This window comes from Juglans regia, chromosome 15 (assembly GCF_001411555.2).
Source record: "Juglans regia cultivar Chandler chromosome 15, Walnut 2.0, whole genome shotgun sequence".
NCBI lineage: Eukaryota > Viridiplantae > Streptophyta > Magnoliopsida > Fagales > Juglandaceae > Juglans > Juglans regia.
In genome coordinates, this window is record NC_049915.1 from 10,014,517 (window position 1) to 10,037,061 (window position 22,545).

Sequence of the window (22,545 nt, forward strand, 5' to 3'; positions counted from 1 at the left end):
GCGCATCCTTAAAGAGGAAGACTCACTACTTCATAAGATCTACAAGGCCAGGTATTTTTCTTCTTCTAACTTCATGGAGGCTGAGTTAGGCAATGAACCTTCTTATGTGTGGAGGGGTATTTGGGAAGCAAAGTCTCTCTTACTAAAAGGGTGCAGATGGAGAGTAGGAGATGGAAAGGCTATCAATATTTGGACTGACTATTGGCTGCCTAATCATAAACTGGTACCTACAATTGATTCAATTACTCAAACTCAGCTGAATTGGAAAGTGTCTAAACTGATAGATGCTAATACAAAGATGTGGGATATAGAGAAGGTTAGAAGATTCTTACCACCAAGGGAAGCGGATGAAGTACTGAATATGATACTTACCCCTGATCAAAGACCTGATTGTTTTGTTTGGGAACATGAGCATAATGGCCTGTTTAGTGTCAAGAGTGCATACAGATTGTTTGCATCTTTTGATGAGGAGAGGCAGTCGGGTGAAGGGTCAGCTAGAGGGGGGCAATGTAGACTGTGGAAAAGAATTTGGAAGCTGCAAGTTCCAAATAGAATAAAAATTTTCGCTTGGAGGGTGTGCAAAAATGGGCTACCATCTTTGAAAAATCTCCAAACAAAGAAGGTGGTGACTGATGCTCAGTGCAAGTGGTGTCAAGTTGAGATTGAAGACACAAATCATGCCATCCTCAATTGTTCAAGCTTCATAGAGTCTTTGCAGGTCCAGCTCAACTTCTTGCAGGGCAGTAGTGGTCCTCGAGATTTTACTCAAGTGTTGGAATATTTGATAAGAAGAAATAAAGCTGGAGAAATGGAGTCTTTGGTCCTTTGTGCTTGGGGTCTATGGAATAGAAGGAACAAACTAATGTTTGAGAATCAAATATTATCCCCAGAACAGGCCATTGACCATGCACTTTCATTGTACCAAGAGCATTTATCTGCTTCCTATGAGCATAAGAAAGGACTGATGCCTCAATGCTGCTGGCAGCCTCCTCCTGCAGGGGTATTGAAGCTTAATATTGATGGTGCTACATTCCATGAGCATTGTAGATCGGGAGTAGGCATTGTCTTGCGAGATGAGAATGGAAAGGTGCTCTTAACAGCAAGTAAACCAGAACATGAGGTGAGTGATCCAATTGAGATTGAATTTTTGGCTGTTCTGAGAGGCCTCCAGATTTGCTTCCCCTTGGGTATCCGTGAGCTCGAGGTGGAGAGTGACTCTTTGCTGGTGGTCCAAGAGATTAATAAGGAACAGGAGTCTATGTCTATTTGGGGAAACTTGGTATCTGAGATCAAGCGGATGCTACAAAGATTTCCTAAAGTAATTACTCAACATAAAGGCCGTTTGGCCAATGAAGTTGCCCACTGTTTGGCACGATATGCATGGGGTATTGATGAGCTAGTGGTTTGGTGGGATTCTTTTCCTGAAGATGTTTCACAAATCATATGGCATGATGCCTTGATGTAATTTCTTTGGTTGATGAATAAAATAGTATGCATTGTTTATCAAAAAAAAAAAAAAAAAAAAAAGAATATGCACACTCAGTCAACTTAAATAAATTCATGTCCATTATGTCCACGTAAAATAGAGTGAATCCACAAATAATAAACAATTCAAGGCTCACGGACATGATATTACCATAAACAATTCAACCAAAATACCCAGCAAGAGGAGGTGATGTAGCCGCACTTTTCAATACGGCTATCTTTTTACGACTTCACTTCAATCACTAGTCCTATCTTCGGCATCCCCTCCCTATGATTAAGGTAACGATTAAATAAAAGAGAAATGCAGTCTAATGACTAAAATCAATAGATAAATATGCATTCTTAGTCAAATAAATTAATATCCAATTGGTGCACGTGAAATAGAGTGAATCGACGAAGAGTAATGTTACATCTCCCGAGAGATATAGTTCGAGAATCTACTGAAAAGGTAAAAATAATTTTTTTTTATGTATTTTTTTAATTATTATAAACATTTTTTTAAAAAATAAAAAATTCATAACATTAATAAAAAAACACTTTCTTAATTACTAAATAAAAAAAAAAATCCCATTCGAGACACAAATACGGGATCCAAATTCGAATCCCAAAATATTTCTGATCGACAAATAACAAATAATTCTAAGCTCACGGACATATCAATTTAGCATAAATAACACAAATTTGTTTACTAATTTGTTCAGGTCAGCAAAAGTTTGATTATGACTATATGAGAAAATTATTATTAATATCAGTTATACCCTTTTGTCATTAATTAACTTAAATTCTTTTTATAATCCTAAATCTTCTTACTCTAATTGAATATCGAATAATAATAATAATAATAATAATAATAATAATAATAATAATTTATTTATATCTGTACTAACTATGTGGTGTTCCAATTATTTATTTTATAAAACTAAGACTTCGACCCATGGACGGTTATTTGGGAAAGTCCTCGGCTTCATTGATGTTGGAAGTGAAAGTTCTGCTCTCATTACAATTGGTTCATTCCACTGAAAATAGGACGATTTCAAGTATACTCAGTTGTGAACTTGGCCGTGGCCCATGGCTAAAAAAACAAGTCAATGTAACAACTTCCAATGCTTTTATCACCAACCTTGAGCACATGATTATGTAATTGCTTGGGGGCAGAGATGCTATGAAGTTTTCTATTATGTAGTTTGTGTCTAGGCATTATTACATCTGTGCTTGCTGGTCCGTTCTAAATCAGGTCTTACGTACGTTCTCCAAATGCCTGGGATCATCTTGAAATTATGTAAATGCTCTTGATATGAATACTCAGCTAGAACCCCTCAAAATAAATTATAGCTAAGACAACTCCAACTGAGATATCATCAGTTTTTGTCGGTGGACATTCCAGCAATTAGCAAATGACAGTGATTGGTATCAACATATATGGTCTATGAGAAACGAAGTTTATGGGGGAGTTTTCGAAATGTTGTGGTTAGCACTAGAAAATCTCCTTCAATGATCATCTTATCCAGTTTTCTGTTGACTGCTTCAGTGATTACTGGAAGAGTTTCTTCACTCTAATTTGGATGTATTGAATGGAGTTGACAGGTTTTGGCAAATATGATGGCCCCACAGAGTTGTTTCCTCCCACTGCTGCACATGTGCTTGTATGTTCTCTCACTGCTACATGAAACTTCAATATCTTTTCTCATCTGAATGAAAATTGAACCTAGGTAAGAACTCGAACTAAAGGAATGGACCAGAAACTGATTTATCTTGTATAATGACATCATTAAGTCTCACCTTGGCACTTCTTTCTGGATCACCAAAGCATCCTAGACAAGACAGATTATTAAAATCTATAAAAGAAGTCTATATGAGGTAAATCCAAAAATCTATATCTCAGTTTCCAAGTACATATACTCTAGAGAGAGAAACCATATATTGAAGAAATGACAACCTTACTCGAAAGTAAACCACCATTATAGCAATAAGAGTCATTGCATCCATGTGGTTGTGCTTTTTCTCATCCAACATGAGCAATACTGCAAATACACATGCAACCTAACAAGTCAATATTGCTTTAAGCAAAGGTCACAGAAGTCAATATGTGAAGGAATATGTTAAATCGAACATCACCAAGTTCATGGGGCATAGAACAGGGCAATGTCAAAAAAAGGACAGAGATGCAAGCTAATTTTGGAAAATGCCACCGCCGTTTTCTTTCTCCTCTTTTGGTATCTAGAAAGAAACTAAAAAAGAAAGAAAAAAGAGAGAACAGACACATTTTAATGGCAAATCCTACCTGCAATCCAAGGTCAACATCAGTGACCAACATGGGTGAGTTGGGATATCATTAATTCATCCATTTTTAAAAGCAGTGAGTCAAAATGAAGATCATTTCAAGTCAACATTATTTGGCTGCAGCCTGCATACCCCTAACAAAACCCCACAATGCCTATTAGATTCCCAAAGTGGCAAAGATCCTTAACTACTATGTATCATCAGATTAAGTCTTAAAGATGATTTCATTGCTAGAGTATATATAGCTCTATGATAAAGTCATTATACTAAAATATAAATTGCTATCAACATGGTGTGAGACATCTCAAACAATAAGTCAATATTGCTTTAAGCAAAGGTCATAGCTGATAGCTAGAAGTGATCAATATGTGGAGGAACAAGGAGCTAATATGTTGTGTGGAACATCAGACACAAAGTTTGGAGTACAGATCATCTATTTCAATTTTCAACCGATCCCAACCAAGTCGAAGAACGCCTCGTTCTTTGAAACTTTCCATCTTTGCTGAGGCCTTTTAAAGGATGGGTTACAACCTTGTGTCTTTTTCTTCCCTTGCTTTCCTTTCATGCTTGTATACCACATTGGCTATGCAACACATTGGAAACCAAGAGGAATTTTGTCTGTGCTGAAGTGTGAAATGGCTTGTTTTGCTGATTGTTCTGTTAGATATGGCTTTGGATTAATTTGCAAAATGCAGAGTCTCTACTTATGCCTACTGTTGGAGAAACAGGACAATTAGTTGGAGTATGGGCCAAGCCACATGGTCTATACTTCAAAAGAGCTAGGCAATGACATAATTGGAGTTCTATTGGAACATTATAAAGATGAAGAACTTCTCATTTCTAAGAAATGTGAGATTCAATACACAACTTACCCTTATCATATTGTAAATTTTTTAGCTAAAGAAGGTGCAAAAGGGAATTTAGGGCTGTGTCTCAACTTCCTGAAAGTGTCAAGGGGTTGGTTGATATTAGAAAGAGCTGATTTAGCATATTTGAGATGTAAGTAAGTCTGTATCAATATTTCGTTGTTTTGTATATGTTGCTCTCCAACTTAATGAGAGTTTTTGAATGAGATAAGGGGTGTTTTCTAGTTTTCCAGCAAAGTGTGTTTAGTAGAAACTTGCTGTAATAAGGCTATAGAAGAAATATTTCAGGGCAACACAACAATTGAATTCATCATGCAAGAAACAAACTAATGGCTATAAGTAAGCGACCAAAGTGAAAAGCTTACAAGCTAAGCATGAAGATTTCCCCACTTTTGGCAATATTGACGGTTACCTCCAAATTGTTCATTCTTATAAATAACGAGTCGGGCTGAACAAAAGCCCGTGTACAGACTGATTATTTTGACTCGACCAAAAAACCCGACCTGTTTGCACAAAAAACGGGTACAGGAATTAGCCGACCCGTTTCCTTCTTTTTTCTGGTATTACCCGTTACCTGTTTTAAAAACGCAAAACCCTCTCTCACGTCAAAACCTCTACCCCTCTCTCACAACTCCGAAGCTCTCCTACTCTCGCTCTCTCTCGCAACTCGCAGCTCGCAGTTCACAGTTCGCACTCAGTCACTCTACAACCATCGAAGGTAAGGTTACTGTGGGTGTTTTTGATTTCTGTGGGTGTTTATTCCAAGATTGGTTTTCATTTTTTTTGTCTACTTGTTTGAGTTTTTAGATTTCCTTATCTCCTATTTTTGGATCAATTTGTTTGGGATTTTGTTCACGGTGTGGCTGGTTTTTGAGTATTTCACTTATTTCCCCAAACTGTTCAGAGTGCCTAATCGACACCTCAGAGTCAAAATGCAAATGCTTATTGAGAGTTTAGTTTTGTTGGACCCATTTGGGAGTGTTGGTTTTGAGAAATGAAATTGGTCCTCAACTGTTCATTAAATGTTGAGGACAATACAAATGTTACTCCCATGTCTGTATTGTACTTTGTTCTCTGGTTTGAACATTAGTGTTTTCCCTTCTCTTGTTTGGAATGTAATAAGAAACGTTGGCATTTTATGTAGAGCAGTCTTAGGTGCACGCAGAGAATTAAGATCCAATGGGCAAAGTTCTGAATCCCCTCCCATCGATTAGAATTTAGTGGTATCTAAGGGAGGGTTGATTCCTAATCTGCAACAATTATTGTAGCCATGGGACACTGTTTGTTCCGTTTTTTTGATTGAAAGGGCACATGCTTTAAAGATAATATGACTGGAAATTATATGGCAACAACCATTCTTTGTTTAAATTATATGGATACTTAAAATGCTTTGGATCTCATTCTCTTGTTTAAATATAAATTTGTATCTTTCAAAAATAGCACTTTTTTTCTGAACAATTTTCGTCTTATTTATTATTGTGTAGCTTTAAGGATCAACATTACTTATAAAAAAAGGAGTACAACAAATGCATGTCTTCATCTATTGAACATAATTATGTGAGGTTGGACAATGAGTTTGGCCCATATTTATGTGTGGTTGGACAAGGAATACCAACTTTATATGATTGGGAAACCATTAAGGTTTTTGTACAATTTTTTAAGCTTTTTTATGAAACGACTTTGCGGATTTCAAGCTCAGTTTATGTAACTTCAAATTTGTTCATTAGAGAAATATTTGCAATCTATAATCATTTGAACAAATTTTCTATGAGTAAGAGTAATATGTTGAAAACCATGTTGGAGAGGATATTGTTGAAATATGACAAGTATTGGGGGGATTTTGAGAAATTGAACAAAATGTTGTTTATTGCATCTATGCTTGATCTGTGCTTCAAGTTGGAAGTTTTTGAGTTTTGTTTTAGAAATATTCTTGGGAATGAGCGAGCTTCTGAACTCGTTGATTGGTTAAGGAGGATGATTGAGCGGATGTATAAGCAATATTCAAAATCTAGTGTAGGTTCAAGTAGGGGCCAATCAAGTGTTGGTGAGACCCAAAGCAACACTTCTTATGATTATGTGGATGATATATTAAGTATGTTTGAATAATATCAAACATCAAAGGGTGTGGTAGAGTCTAAATCAGAATTGGATAAGTATTTCATAGAAAGTGTTGAAGGATCGGCACCCGACTTTGACATTCTACTATGGTGGAAGGCGAACTCAATTAGATATCCGATCCTTGCCAATATGGCTTGAGATGTGTTAGCTATTCCCATATCTACTGTTGCTTCTAAGTCGGCATTTAGCGTTGGAGGTCGTGTCTTAGATTCATTTCATAGCTCATTGGCCCCAACAACAGATGAATCTCTTATCTGTATACAAAACTGGTTAATGGCTCTCTCCATTAATTATGACTCTCAAGATGTAATGGAAGATGCTGAAAACTACAAGTTAGAAACCGGTAAAATTATTTTCATATAGTCTTTTCAATTAAGTATATGTTTAAGTTTTAACATAGTTTTTTTTTTTTTTTTCATGTAGAGATAACTTTGAAGAATATTTTAAATGAGGTCGATTGAATATTACTTGAAGTACTTTTAGATCAAAACTAGCCAATCCAAGAATAAGACCATTACATTTTTATCTTTGCTTGTCATTTTTGCTTGCAAGTTGTTGTGATCAGGATGGATTATTTATTAGAACTGGAATAAAAAGGTGGTGCATGTTCAAGATTTCAACTTGAAGAACCAAAAAGTTGAAATTAAATTGATAATGGTAAGTTTGTATGAAGAGTCTTGCTAACAAGAATCCTGACATCTTGGCTTAACTTCTGCCCCAATATTTTCAACAGAAGTTGGTCATTCTCTCTCTCTCTCTCTAAATTTTGGTGCATCTTGAATTTTTGTAGCAGAAGTGTGCTTTGGAAACCAGTAGACGCAGCCTTTTCAAAGTGTACACAAAACTTAGAAGTATGCTCCTCAAAATTCTTTGTATTAATACCTGCACATCAAAAAGTTGCCTTTCGGGATTGATGGTGGATTTTTGGCTTACATCATTATTGATGGTGGATTTCTATTGATTGCTGCTCCAATTGGAGAGGGATTAGTTATGGATTTTCCTTGTGGATCTTTCGGGATTGATGTAACTAGGATATTGCCCTTTTTGCCTTTTGGTATAACTAGGAAGTTGCCTTTGATTGGATTTTTCTTTTTGATGTAAACAGTTGTTAATTGTGTGTCTAATGTTTTAACAAATAGATTTGTAAATGGATTTTTTCTCATTGAAATGTACAAATGATGATTTGGAATCTATTGAAGCAGGCCAAGAAGAAACATGAATCATTGACCAATTATCTATAATTTTGTGCATGTAATTAACAAAAAGAATTGATTTTTAACTTAGAGAGACATGCAATGCATACAGATAAAAGTGTCCCCATTTGGGACCAGCGAAAGATGGGAGATTTTAAATACCTCTTGACCAATCCCATGTTCATGTCGAAGCATCGCATTGGGTGCTTCCAGACAATGTTATTACCATTCAAAATCAAAATGTCGAGAAAACTGAAAAGCATTTAAAGATCTTCCTTCTAGTGATTCAAAATCAAAATAACTTTATATTTTTCTAGATCATAAAAAATTTATTTAAATAAAAAAATTAAAAAAAATTGGAATAATCGGGTCATTCCGAAATCGGCTTCGGGTCGGGTAATCAGGTATCGGGTAAACGGCCAAATGTAAATTCACTTTATCTAGTCGGGTCGGAATTGCTGCTTTTGGGTCGGGTCGGGTGAACAATCCTAATAGAGAGAGAGAGAGAGAGAGAGAGAGAGAGAGAGAGAGAGAGAGATGGATGACAGTAGCAATAGTGTAGTGGTCTTAAGATTCAACTCTTTTCAATATACATGTCATTCATCCATCTCAAAAACAAGTCGAAGCTCTAACTCCAAATCTACCTTTGGATCATCATGGTCCTTCACCACCTGATCTGGAACAAGTCCCTTGAAAATTAAGACATGTTACATCAGTGCACATGTTGTACAGGTCCCTAAACCCAAAAGCTGAGAACAATAGAGTTGAGTTCCCATGATCCCAACCAAACAACCAACATGACCAATACTGCCAGTACATATATGAAACAAATGACAACACCTGATTTTAATGGCAAATACCAAATCAAGTCTTAAAGACCAGAGAGAACAAACAAAAATGAAAGGAAAAACTTTCCTGAAATTCCAAACAAAGATCTCCCAAGTCAAAGAAATAAAAGCAACAGGGGCCGGCAGGCCACTTGGGCTGCAGATGCTAAACCTTGAAATGGCTGTATATGTTGAATGGAGCTGATAGGTTTTGACAAATATGATGAAGCCGGAGTTGTTTCTTCCCACTACTGCACAAGTGCTTCCATGTTCGCTAAACGCCACACCGTATAAAACTTCAGTATCTATTCCTATCTGGTTGGAAAACGAAACCAAGTAAAAACTCGAACTAATTTAAAGGAATGGACAAGAGAGGCAAGATTACTAAAATCTACGAAATAATATTCTTCACAATCAATGTGGTTATTCTCTTTCTCAATACACATGCAACCTGTGCAGATTAAGGGAATTTTAACATCAAACATTAACCAAATGACCACCTTTATTTATTTCACTGGCAAAGACTAAATATATATGGTCCATCGTATACAAAAGTTTATGGGGCCTATAACAGGGCAATGACAAAAAAAAAAAAAAAAAAATCAGGTGATTTGGAAGTTTGATCCCCCCAAGTTTAAGAATATCAGGTGATTTTTTTCATAAACTTAAGTAGCAATCCAAAAAAATCATCCGAGAAAAGAACAGAGATGATTAAAATCAACAGAACAAGTCCTTCATAGTCTCCCTAAGCCCAAATTTTAGGTGCTTGACAACAATTTATTTATGTGTACTTTAGAGTGAAGCAGCATGAGCAATACTGTCAGCACACATGAGTATAGTTCTATGATAAAGTCCATATTGTTGTGCCTTTTTTTCTTTTTGAAAAATTTCATTATCAAATCGGTGCATAGAACACACCAACAAAACATAAATTTTAAAATTTAAATATTAAAAATTAAATATTACCATTTAAGTGATGTGAATTGTGTGTTTTACAGACTAGCTCAAGAATATAATAACTTTTTTTGGTATTAGAAAGTAACTGGAAAAATAATATGCAGAGAGAAGGAACAAAATTAAAATTTGATGTTATAAATAAAATTACGTTATGTGGATGGCATGTGGTATAAAGACTTTCAAATAAAATTTTTCTTGCCAAATACACACATGAAAGATGTCCCAACCAAAACATAGTACGAACAGGGGCGACTTACTTACTTGGGGTTATCATTATTTGCTCTCCTTTCATTCTTGTATACCACTTTGGCTCTGTAACTTTCATAAAACGGCACGCTTGTATGATTTTGATAAAATTGAACTCACAAATTGTCCAAATCCTTGAGGTCAAAAGATTGTAAATTGGAGTACCCCACCCATACGACATATCCAGTCCTATTTTCCTTTTTCCACCAATTATTAACCAATTCTATCCCATCTTGAATACGACATACATGATTTGAGCTGTTATTCGTTATATTAGCATTATTAATAATTCTCTCCCACCTGTTAGTATCATTAAAAAATATTACGACATATAATACAATTCCGTTTATCTCTTCCAAATAGTGAAGCCCTTCAATATCTATTACCCACTTTTCTTTTTTCCTCGATCAGACATCATCATCAGGCCTCTTCACCATTTCATTATCTTTTAAAAATTCATGAACATAATTGAACCTGTCTGGAATATGATTTTCCGAAAACAAAGTACCATTATAATCAAAGAATCTATGTTAAACAGTACCGTCATCATCATCATCAATTCAATTTGAGTCATGCATGCTATTAAAAATGAGATCACACATGCATACCTTCCACAATAAGGATTTTGCACTTTATCATTCCATATATTCACATGTGTGTTGTCGCAGCTGTTCAATTCAATTATTCCAAGTGATCTGATGTGGCTTCCATTGAATTGCTATATTTTTTATACTTCTCCAAATCTTTCTAGTGACTTGCATTCCCTAACATCCACATCTCTTATATTTGTTGGAAGCTCTGATATTTCTTCAAGTTTCTCAAAATGCCATAAGGAAAGTTTAGTTAGTGTAATGAGTTCTTTGATGCTCGTGGGAAGGCTAACAATTTCAGTCTCCGATAAATCTAACGAATGCAAACTGGCCGAGGAATTAAACATGGTAAAGAAACTATATAGTGGAAAGAAATTTGATTCTGAATGGGAACAACTAATTTGAAGATTCGGTACTTGTAATGCAGTGCTTATCCCATTGCTTGAATTTGATATCTCATTTTCCATTGTTGTAGAATCATTAGGCAGATCAAGGGATTGTCCATCATCCCTCATTTTCTTTACAATATTTGTACAACTACCAATACAAAGCGAGTCTAGATGTTTCAACTGGATCAAAGCAATTGGGAGACGCACAAGGTTTTTGCAATCCCGTAGATTTAATCCCATAAGTCCAACGAGGTTCCTGATGGATAAATTTAGTTCTTCTATTGCAGTGCCAGATAGAATAAATCTACTTAAAGATTCCATTTTACACTCGATTTCAGGAAGATTATGAAGGCTTGAGCAATTCCCAAGATTAAGCACGCGTAAAGATCTCAACTTGAGGCTTCTTGGAAGAATTCAGAGTTTAGAGCATCTCTCAAAACTCAGATCAAAAAGCTTTTCTAGGGATCCAATGGAATCATGCACCTTAACTAGTTTGTGACAACATTTGATGGTCAATTCCCTCAAATTAGAAGTGCTTGAAAGATTTGGAATTTCTGTTAAGTAACTACAAAAGAAAAGAAAAGAAAACAAAGTTGAATGGAGTTTACTAGGGTAGGTTTGGTAACCAAAACAAAACACAAAATTCTCATATCATCATTACACATTTTTCAAATCTACATACAAAATATAATAAACAATTCAACTTTTTCAAATCCCAATACACATTTTTCAAATCCCAAAACAATAATAATATTAAAACATAATATTTTAAACTTCAAAACAAAACATAAAATTCTTATCTCACCCCCCAAACCTACCCTAAATAACTTAAAAGAAAAAAAAATATTGATGAATATAATTATACGTACCTTGGGCTTGAATTCCCCTAATTCCTTGATCATACTATCACGCACTCTAAAGACAATGCTTGAAAATTATGTGGCAAATATGGTAAAGGATATTTATACCAACGAAGGACTCTTTAACTTCTTGGAGAGATAATTAGGTCCATGAGAAAAATGTGCATTATAATTTATAAAGACCCTAAGTCTTTCCATATGTCGAAACGCTTTCGGATGCAAGCTTATCTCCTTATCGCTTTCAGGTAAATCTAATAGTACTATGCCTTCAATTTCATTTGCCCCCTGATATACGAGAATGCATATATAAAGAGTGTCAGGAAAATTAGTGCATAAACTAGTCAATCATAAACTACAATTTGCTAAAGCTAAAATTTTTCGAGTTGACAGTATATACTATATTATTTCATAAAAAATGCTACTCTCTCATTAGCTTTACATGCTATTTTCCAATACTAAATATTCACACGTTAAAATATAAAAGACTTGTCTTTTCTTTCCCAACTTATGTAAATGAGTACTCTTTTAACTATTCATAAAACAAACACTAGCTACAAGAGACAGTAGACACTAAATTAGAAAATATTCGGATATTTGAAACGAAAAATGACATTTAGATACGGTTCTTTTAGTGATTCATCTTAATAAATAAACGAATTCTATTTATAACTACAAGTTCATCCTTGATCATTTAAAGGAGTTTTTTCCGCTAGGCCAGGTATTAATTGAGAAGTCAATATTTTCCACTACATTTCACTTTTAGAAAAAGGAAATAAATGTATAACCCAAGAACTTCTTTTGTGACTCTTACCATATCTTCTTTGAACACTTGACGAACATCCTCGTGAAACCACAATCTATTGCGTTTGCTAGGATCTTTGGATGATTTTTCTCAAACAATTTCTTGATCCGTATCTCGTAGCAAGTCATGCATACAAACATATTCATAATTCGTAGTATAAATAAGACACTTGTCTATAAGCCTCTTGATACCATGAGCCGGAAAATAAGACATTCGTAGTATAAATTTGAATTATTCTCTGAATATTTCAGTTGTGAATGTTTTTATATTTATCCAATGCACTTCTCCATTGATGTATATTTTGACCTTTCAGATCCGAACCTAGCACTGTTAAAGCTAGTGGAAGATTTTGAGCATATTTTGCTACTTGTTTAGATAGGTCCATATAATCCTTAAGTGGTTCTTTTTCCCCGAAAGCATGCAATCTAAAGAGTTTAAGAGCTTCATTGTGAGCCAAAGTCGTCACCTCGTATTTTGAATCAACTTTAGAGTTATCTAATATACGTTGATCTCTTATTGTTATGATGACTCTACTTCCGGAACCAAACCAAGCACGATCACCAGCTAATTTTTCAAGTTGGACTAATTCATCCACATCATCAAGAATTAGTAGAATCATTTTAGATTGAAGTCTATGCCAAATGACACTGGCTCCTTTATCAACATAATTAATATCCAATTTTGTTCCTAAAATCTTAGAAAGAAGTATATTTTGTAGTTGAATCAGACCTCCCGCTTGTTTTGAAGTTTCTCTAATATATCTCAAGAAACAACTTCTTTCAAATCGAGAAGAAATCTGGTTATAAATATCGTTTGAAATAGTTGTCTTCCCAATTCCACCAGTTCCGAATATCCCTACCAAGCATATAATATCATTTCTTTTGATACTTAAATGCTGATAAATGTATCGTATACGAGACTCTACTCCAATTGGATGCTTGGCAACACTTAAAGGTGTTCGGTTTATTATTTTTGGGCTCACCCATAAAATGATTTTTTGGATAAATTCTGACTCATCATCCCTATCAATAAAAAAGATAAAAAAATCTAAAGAGTCAGATATTTCACAAATAAATGACATATGAATATGATTTGAGTTAAAGTATATATTATTTTTCTTTCATTAAATCTGAATATTTTAATATTAGATTGTGCATTTGTCGTGACCTTGTGCCATTTTCAGATACTTAAATTTTCATTCCTTTGTATGTATTTAATTATAACATACTTTTTAACTATTGTTTTTTCCCATTGTCGTTTTGTCCCTTCTTTGAATCGGAAACGTATAATTATTTAAAAGTATTTGTGAGTCATCTAGAAACAAATTGAAACTAAAAACCACTAATTTAAAGTTGTTTTTTATTTCTTGTCATCAGTCCAAATCTTATTCCTATTCTTTAAAAAATTCTCTTCCTTTTCTTAATTATTTTTTCCCAACTCTCATTGAACAGTTAATTGATGGACGAAATTCCATATATATTCCTCTATTCCTTAGCTTTTGCTTGCAATTCATCAAAAGACGTCATAAAGGGCTGAAAGAAAGAATATATATATATATATATATATTTATTTATTTCATGTTCTTCTATTTCTTCAATAAACTTTATGTGAAACTAATGTGATAGTGATAGTTGATATTAAATCCCTGAATCTGAAAGGATTTGTAAATTAATTTTACTACGTTTTGCATAGAAAGTCCTGTTGGTGCAAAAGGGATTGCAAAACAAAAAATAGTGAGAGAAAAGTTTGCTTCAAGGTGTGTTACAATGTTGCTTTCCTTAAGACAATATTCGTCCCCACAATAACAGTATACACACGGGTTACAAGCGAAATTGCTTCCAAGATACAATGAAGCTCATAACAAGTATATTTGTCTAACAGCGTTATGCACACACGAAATTAGACCTCAAATACCCTCAGATTTTACTATTCAACCAAAAGATTATAAATCTGTTCTCTGCAATATGAACAGATCCTAATAAAAAGTTTTGAAAAATTGAAAACTTTTAAGAAAGAGAGAATTTCAAAATTGCATTCTTGAAACTCTATCATTTTACAATTTGTAAGCCAATTGGATTTATTTATAGATAACCAAAGGATGTGAATGAAAAGTTGTAACTTTTAATTTTTCTCAAGTTTGTTCCAAACAGGTATATGTATCACACCTACAGCCAACCGTCACATAGGTTGGACTTAAGTCCAACGGTCATGCTGCTTGCATACCATCCATCTCGCACGGGTTAGAAACCCGACAGGTGCGATTTTTCATTTTAATTGCAAACGCTCTGCGTCTTGGGCCAACTAGGATGTGCGCCCTCGTGCTGGCTGGGTTGCACATGCCCAGACCCATGGTAGGGGCCCATCCTTTCTACAAATAATTAAAAATCCTCTTTGACAAAGGTGTGGTACAAACCTGTATGGGTAGATATGAATACCACTACGCCACTTATCAATTACGACCATTACAATGGACCCAAATTATTATAACCAAACTTTCCATAATTTTTATCTTTCCAAAATAATTCAAAAATTTCAAAATTAAATCTCCAAAATATTATTAATGAAAAATATTAGTTTGAAAATATTTCCAACAAGTTCAATTCCAAAAATAATCATAAACATAAAATATTCAGAATAATACCACTAAGCCACTTACTAATTACGATCATTATAATGGACCCAAATTATTATAACCAAACTTTCCATACTTTCCCCATTTCCAAAATAATTCAAAATTAATTTTACGGGTTCGAAATCCAACATGTGTGACTTTTCATTTTAATTGCAAACGCTCTGCACCTTGGACCGACTGGGCTGTGAGCCCTCGTGTTGTCTAGGCTGCACACTCCCAGACCCATGGTAGGTGCCCATCCTTTCTACAAATAATTAAAAATCCTCTTTGACAAAGGTGTGGTTCAAACCTCTATGGGTAGATATGAATACCACTAAGCCACTTACCAATTACGACCATTACAATGAACCCAAATTATTATAATCAAACTTTCATTTTCAAAATAATTCAAAATTAAATCTCCACAATATTATTAATAATAAATATTACTTGAAAATATTTCCAACAAGTTCAATTCCAAAAATAATCATAAACATAAAATATTCAAAATAATACCACTAAGCCACTTACCAATTACGACCATTACAATGGACCCAAATTATTATAACCAAACTTTCCTTTTCAAAATAATTCAAAATTTTCAAAATTAAATCTCCAAAATATTATTAATAATAAATATTATTTTGAAAATATTTCCAACAAGTTCAATTCCAAAAATAATCATAAACATAAAATATTCAGAATAATCCCATAATCATAAAGGATTTCTAAAATTTGACCATGTTTTGCATATAATTATTCAATGCCAAAAATAATCACAAATATCAAATAGTTTTCCTTTTGTATGGTATTTTATCTTCACCGGTTCCCCATGTCAGATCTTGAATTTGTCTCAATTTTCCCCTTAAATATCTCAAATATATATTGCATCATATACGCATACATATGATGATGACAAAGTACATAGAGGGAAAGCTTACCAGAAGTTCACTAATGGAAAACCAGACAAATCGGCTACTCTTTTCAAAGCTACCTTCCATTTCAGCATCTTTGCGTTATCCTTGAGCTTATTTCCAAGTTTATCAAAGGATTATCCAAAAATTCCTTTTTGATGCAGTACTTCCGATCGATTTATTTGATAAAAAATTGGTAGAACAATTTGTTTCATTATTTCATTGCAATCAAGAATCTTCAATAGCTCGTCTAAGCACCATCTAGATTCTGCATAGTTTTTAGATAGTACAATGATAGAAATTATTAACCCTTCAATAACTTTGAAAAGTGCCGGTGAAATTTCCTCTCCTCTTTCAAAATTGTTGTCTATGTAAGTCTTGATTCCATTTTGATGCAAAGCATGATTTAGATGAGAAGTAAAGTTATGAAGAACATCTTCACTTCTAAAGCTAAAAAATACACCATGATTCCATGGACGGATGGAAGGACATGAAGAGGAGGAAGAAGCTCCTAATTGAAAGGCCATGGAAGAGTTATGCTCTCAAACTCTCTGTATACGCGATTATAACTATTTACCGAGAGGTCCAATTATAGAGTACTAGTGTAATCGCAAATAAATAATTATAGAGAAGTAAGTGGGTGGAAACTTCTCAGCAACTTCTTGGCAATAACGTTGACCATGCATGCTAAAATCAATTAAATACAAATCAATTATTGAATTAGATTTATAAAATCTTTTAGATTCATTTAATACCATATACAGCAAAATATAAAGAAACGAAGTCTAGGAATCCATTTTTTATGGAATATCATCAGATAACGAATTAGTCCAATTAATTTAATAAGTTTTGTGATTGTTCATTTAAATTAGTCCAATTATTTAAAAATCAATTTATTACTTTGATTGTATCTGTTAAGAATTAAGGGTATAACCAGTCTGGTTTGGTAGAATTTTTGGAATCGAATCGGTTACACCGATTTTACATTTTCAAAAACCGATTTCGCACGTGTTATCCTTTTAAACCGTTACTTCTAATTTTATCGATTCCGATCCGATTCGGTACAATTTTTCGGTTTTAATCAAGTGTCAATTAGTTAGCTAGGAAAAAATGTAACCAAGTTTAACCTTTTGACAAAATTATCAAACTGTCAAGTCTTGAATAAAAAGGTTCGATCCAAAAGTACTGAGTTAATATATGCTGTAATAGATTAGAAAAAAAATGGTGTAATATTATTACTTTGAAAAACAAGAACTGAAAAGATAAATATAACACACAAGTAATCTATTTTTCTTTTATTTGTTTGGCTTCTAAAAGATGGATATTTTTTCCCTAGCTGATATATACAAATCACTAATGTATATTAATATTACTAAATTAGTATTACTAATATATTATGTATTTATCAAAATGATTAATATGTTGAAAATTTATTAGTCCATAAAATATAATTAATATATATTTTAAGATTAAAGTTTTATGTTATAAATTATAATATAAAATTATTTCATTAATGATATATAATTATATATATTATCTATAAAAATTTTATATATAATTATATATGATATCTTATTATTTATATAATATAAAAAATTGAATTTATATATATATTTTTAAACCGATCCGGTCTCAAAAAAATATAATCGAAATTGAATTGATTTGGATCGATTTTTACAGTATAAAAACCGATTCCAAATCGAATCATTTCAAAATCGATCCAACCGTCCGAACTGATTTTTCTGTTTAAACTCTAATAAGAATGAAGTTTAATCCATTTTTTGCAGAAAAAATCTACACAACCTCCCATCCTCCACACACCACATATTTTTTAATTTTTATTATTTTTTTCTTTCATCAAATTTTTAATATATAAATAATGAATAGAAAAATAAAATCATTTTAAAAAGAATAAACTCAAAAAAAAATTTAAAAAAAATATTAAAAAATATAAAGATTTAAAAAAAAAGTGATGTGTGGAGGTTGGAGAGGTTGTGTAGCATTGCTCTTTTTTGCATGCCCAAAAAGAAGTTTAATCCACTTACAATAATGCTGTTTTGACGTGATTGATACGGTAAAAGGCTGTTGATAAAAAGTAACAGCAAATACTGTACTCCGTGTACTTTACGAGCCGGTTTGGATTAAAAATAAGTTGAGATGATATTATTAATTTATTATTATTTATAAATTATTTCAATTCATCTCTTCTCATCTCTTAATCTTGTATTTACTGTATGGTCCTAATCATAGAACAGCTAGCAAAACAATTAATGAAAGGACATTAGGGTTTTAATAAAAGAACATGCTACAATGGATGTGTAAGAGAAGCATGTGGTTCTAACAATGAGCATAAGGATAAAAGAAATGATCAGAGGCAGCAAAATAAAAAGGATTCATTTATCTTCAAATCATTAAATAGAAAGTCTGGATCATATATATATTCAAATAGAACGACGACATTAATTATTGTGATAATTTTTCAATGCTCCCACCTGATCAGGTAATCCCAATAAATTAAAGTCCATACAGCAAATTAACAATAATCCTTTCTTTTCAAAAAAAAAAAAAAAACAATAATCCTAATGGGCCAAAGGCCCCATACCACTAAAACAGAACTCCCTCCACAAATGTATATGAAAAAAAACAATAATCCTAATGGGTGGGTCCAGTGTTTAAAGAAATCAATTAGTCATAATTTTATATCCTTTATGTAACACCCCGCCCATTCCCCCACGATTAAGAATAAAGTCAATTTTAAAATTTTTCATGGTGTGAATGTGGGATAAAAATCTTATTATTAAAGAAGCACTAGATACAAACATCCTGTAAAATCTTTCTTTATTAAAAATATTGAGATCATAAGAGAATGCGCAGAATCATTTATTAAAATTTTTTAAAGTCTGTGCTATAAAAATTATAACTTAAAATCTCTATACATGACTAGGCCATTGTCATGCCTCCCTTGACCAAGTCACATCGTGTAGCTCTACCTTCATAAATATTTTAACGTGGGATGATTTAAAAATATAAAACAAACTAAAATGAGTAGAAGATTCAGTAAGAAACCCATTATAACATAAACATACTTAATATAAAGTTTTTTATAAAATATTTCATATCGAGAACTAAAATCATGATTATTCATAAATATGTTGATGACATGCATGACTTGGATATATTTTTGGAACATTGACTGATCTGAATTATCTGACTCATTTAGATTATCTGACTTGTCTGACTGATAACACACTTAACCCTGAGTGCAAGGTGGACCAATCCCATATATTGTGGTTACAAGGAGAACTATTGATCTGATATGATAAAATACTATGGTGGACATGCTTGAGTTCGAGGTTTGCACATCTACCCTGTCTGCATTGGTACGAAGCATCTTAATGTCCATCTGAATAACTATTTTGTGCTTATCTTATACTTGATCTTATGAAGGCTTACTTGTCTTATGCAACGTGAGATGCATGAGATGTATAATACATACATAACTATAATATAAGGAATGAAATATGATGAATGACATATTTGCAAATATCATGACATGCATTGTATGTGAACATTAACTTCCAAAGAACTCACTTTAATAATAATATATATAACTAGCTAACGTGTGATAATCCTAATTTATGATCAAGTTACTTACTTTGTAGCGCTAATCTGATCTTTTTGGGGTGCGACTGATTTCCTTTTATGGGCTTGGCCACTGCACTTACACGAGTTTATGGATTTTGCAAATAATACACGGAATGAAACATATTTATTGAGAGATTGGGAGAGGGTGCCAACGAGTTCATGTTGGACTCAATTAATACATATAGATAGATTGGACTCGGTGGCAATCATTTAAAAAGAGAGTTTGAATTTAAAAACAGGATTTGGTCCAAAAGCGAATTAGTGGTTGGAAAAGGCTGTTGATCCACAGTAATTCAGGAAATCAATAAATTAATTAAGAAGAATCAAATGTCTAAAGTTCACACTGGCATTAATTATCAGTAAAGTAGTTTTTGTTCATAATTAAACCAGCTTAAAATTTGTGTCTAATATAGAAATGCTTTAACCACAAAATTTGAAAAATACAACGGCATAGAACACAATTCCACTAATCTCCTCTATAAATAGGTTGCCCTTCAATACCTATTATCCATTCTTCATTCTGGCTTTTAACAATTTCACTTTCTAAAAATTATTTCTGACACGAGGATAATTTAAGATGGCCGGTGAAGATAATTATATCTTAATAATTTTTATTAGGTTTATTTTTATCTTTAAAAGAAACGCGTCTCAAAAATTAAAAGAATGCTGATTTTTGTTTACTATATTCTCTTCTTAAGCCAATGATCCATCCCTCCTTCATCAATTCATTCTGTTTGATTGTGCTTTCAAAAGGAAGTTAAGCTAGTGGGATTGAGTCATGCACTTTGAATTTGAATCGTAAGTTATATAAGTTTATAGATAAATTAACAAAAATAAATAAATCTATTTCTAAGTTTATTTTTTACACTCTCCTTAATGGTCAGCGCACTATGAATAAAGATGTTGGAGTGTTTAATATGATAAAATCTACAATACTCCCACGTTAAGAAACCTCAAAAGTCTCAAAGTTCATATAGAGAATTAATTAGTGGATATTAGGGGTGTCAAATCATGTTAGCGGGTTGTATTCGTGTCATGTCAAGATATATATATATTATACTATATAGGTCAACCCTAACCTGACCCGTTAACCTTATCGGGTCAAAATCTCAAATCCTAATACGACCCATTAACATAACGAGTCGTGTTGTGTCTAGGGCTGCAACCTGACCCAACACAACTGGGTTTGTGCCTGATCCGACCCGAACTCCGTGTAAGGCACAATTGACCTGACCTGACCCAACCCGATCCGACCCGCGAACCCGTATGACCCGACCTTTACCCAAAAAAAATAAAATAATAATAATTGATTTATCTCAGATCTGAGGACAAATAGACAATATCAATCTCAATATCAAATTCTTCTTAATCTCAAGAAAAAATCCCAAAAAACAAAAAAAAATGAAAAGAGCAAAACTTTGCAGAAGAGTCGTTCAGATGCAGTCGTTTGCAGAAGCCGTCTACAGAAACTCGATGTAGTCATCGAATCCTCGATGGCTTCGCTATGGTGAGAGTCATTCGGAATATCGGATAACAGCATTTCAGCTGTCTCTTCTTACACTACCGACAAGAGAAAAAAAAAAAGAGAAGGAAAAAGAAATTTCTCAGGAAACAAATAGAGAGAGAGAGAGAGAGAGGATAAATACAGGAAACCGAAAACTTCCCAGAGCTGTATCTCGCCATCCTCATAGTTCCCTAGACATGGTTGTGTTGTAAGACTCAGCAACGGTGTCGGAGACCTTTGGGGATGGTAAGATGAAGAAGGTGAGCATCATTCGGTTTGGGTATTCCTCTCTGATCTTTGAGATCAAAAGGGTACCCATACCAAATCCATGGTACGTACCAGGCTCCATATCCATGAGAATAGCGCATGGCCCACCTTGGATGTGAAGGATCTCACGCATCTTTGCTTGAAGTTGGGAAACAACGACAATGACACATCCACCACGTTCTCTCCCTTCATCCTGCAACAGATCCAAAGTCCCAAACACATCCCTAGCCCCACCACTCCCTCTTCGACCCATGGGCTTACCCAAGAGCAGAAAACCTAAATCTTACCGAGAGAGAGAGAGAGAGAGAGAGAGAGAGAACACACCTATGCAATAACAGAAGACGGTGATGGCAAACGGGTGTTCGTTTTCGAGTCTTTGACAGGGCTTTTCTTTTGGTTTCGACGGGTTGTGGTATAAAATCCGTAATTAACTTTTGACCCGATGAACCCGTATTTGTTCGGGTTGAAAAATGCGAGTCTCTCGGACGGATCGGGCCAAGGCCCTTTTTGCATAGGCCTAGTCGTGTCAACCCGTTTTGACCCGTTTATGTAAATGTGTTGAACAAACCCAAAATTAACCTGTTTGACCTAGTTAAGTTTAGCATAATTTTATATAAATGTTTAAATCACAATATTTATAAAAAAATATATAAAACTAATTACAAGTCCAAAATTACAATCAAAACAATAAAAATATCGAAATTAAAACCTCAACAATTTTTATTTTTAGGTATAAGACTATAATTGTAATTCTAACTTTCTTAACGGGTCATAACGGGTCAAAATGGGTTGACCTGTTATCAAACTGTTAAGCAATCGTGTCTTAATGGGTCAACCCGTTTTTGACCCAAACCCGTTCAGGCTAAACCGTAACCAGCTTTTATGGTGCCGAGTTCGTGTTGGATTAACGAGTCGTGTCACATATTGCCACCCCGAGTGTAAATGGATGGAAGTTGGCTTATCAGTTAACATATAATTTGTAATGCATGTT

General features: G+C 33.6%; 1 protein-coding gene across 1 annotated transcript; it reads right to left on the bottom strand.

Moving 5' to 3' along the window:
- Nucleotides 1-21,468: 21,468 nt before the first annotated feature.
- On the bottom strand, nucleotides 21,469-21,807 carry LOC109019990 (tubulin beta-1 chain-like). The gene has a single exon (XM_019002374.1). It carries the CDS (start codon nucleotides 21,805-21,807, stop codon nucleotides 21,469-21,471), a length of 339 nt encoding a protein of 112 aa, XP_018857919.1.
- Between the last annotated feature and the right edge of the window lie 738 nt (nucleotides 21,808-22,545).

Excerpts from the sequence above, each read along its gene's own strand:
- LOC109019990 (XM_019002374.1), bottom strand. The coding sequence starts at position 21,807 with ATGGGTCGAAGAGGGAGTGGTGGGGCTAGGGATGTGTTTGGGACTTTG.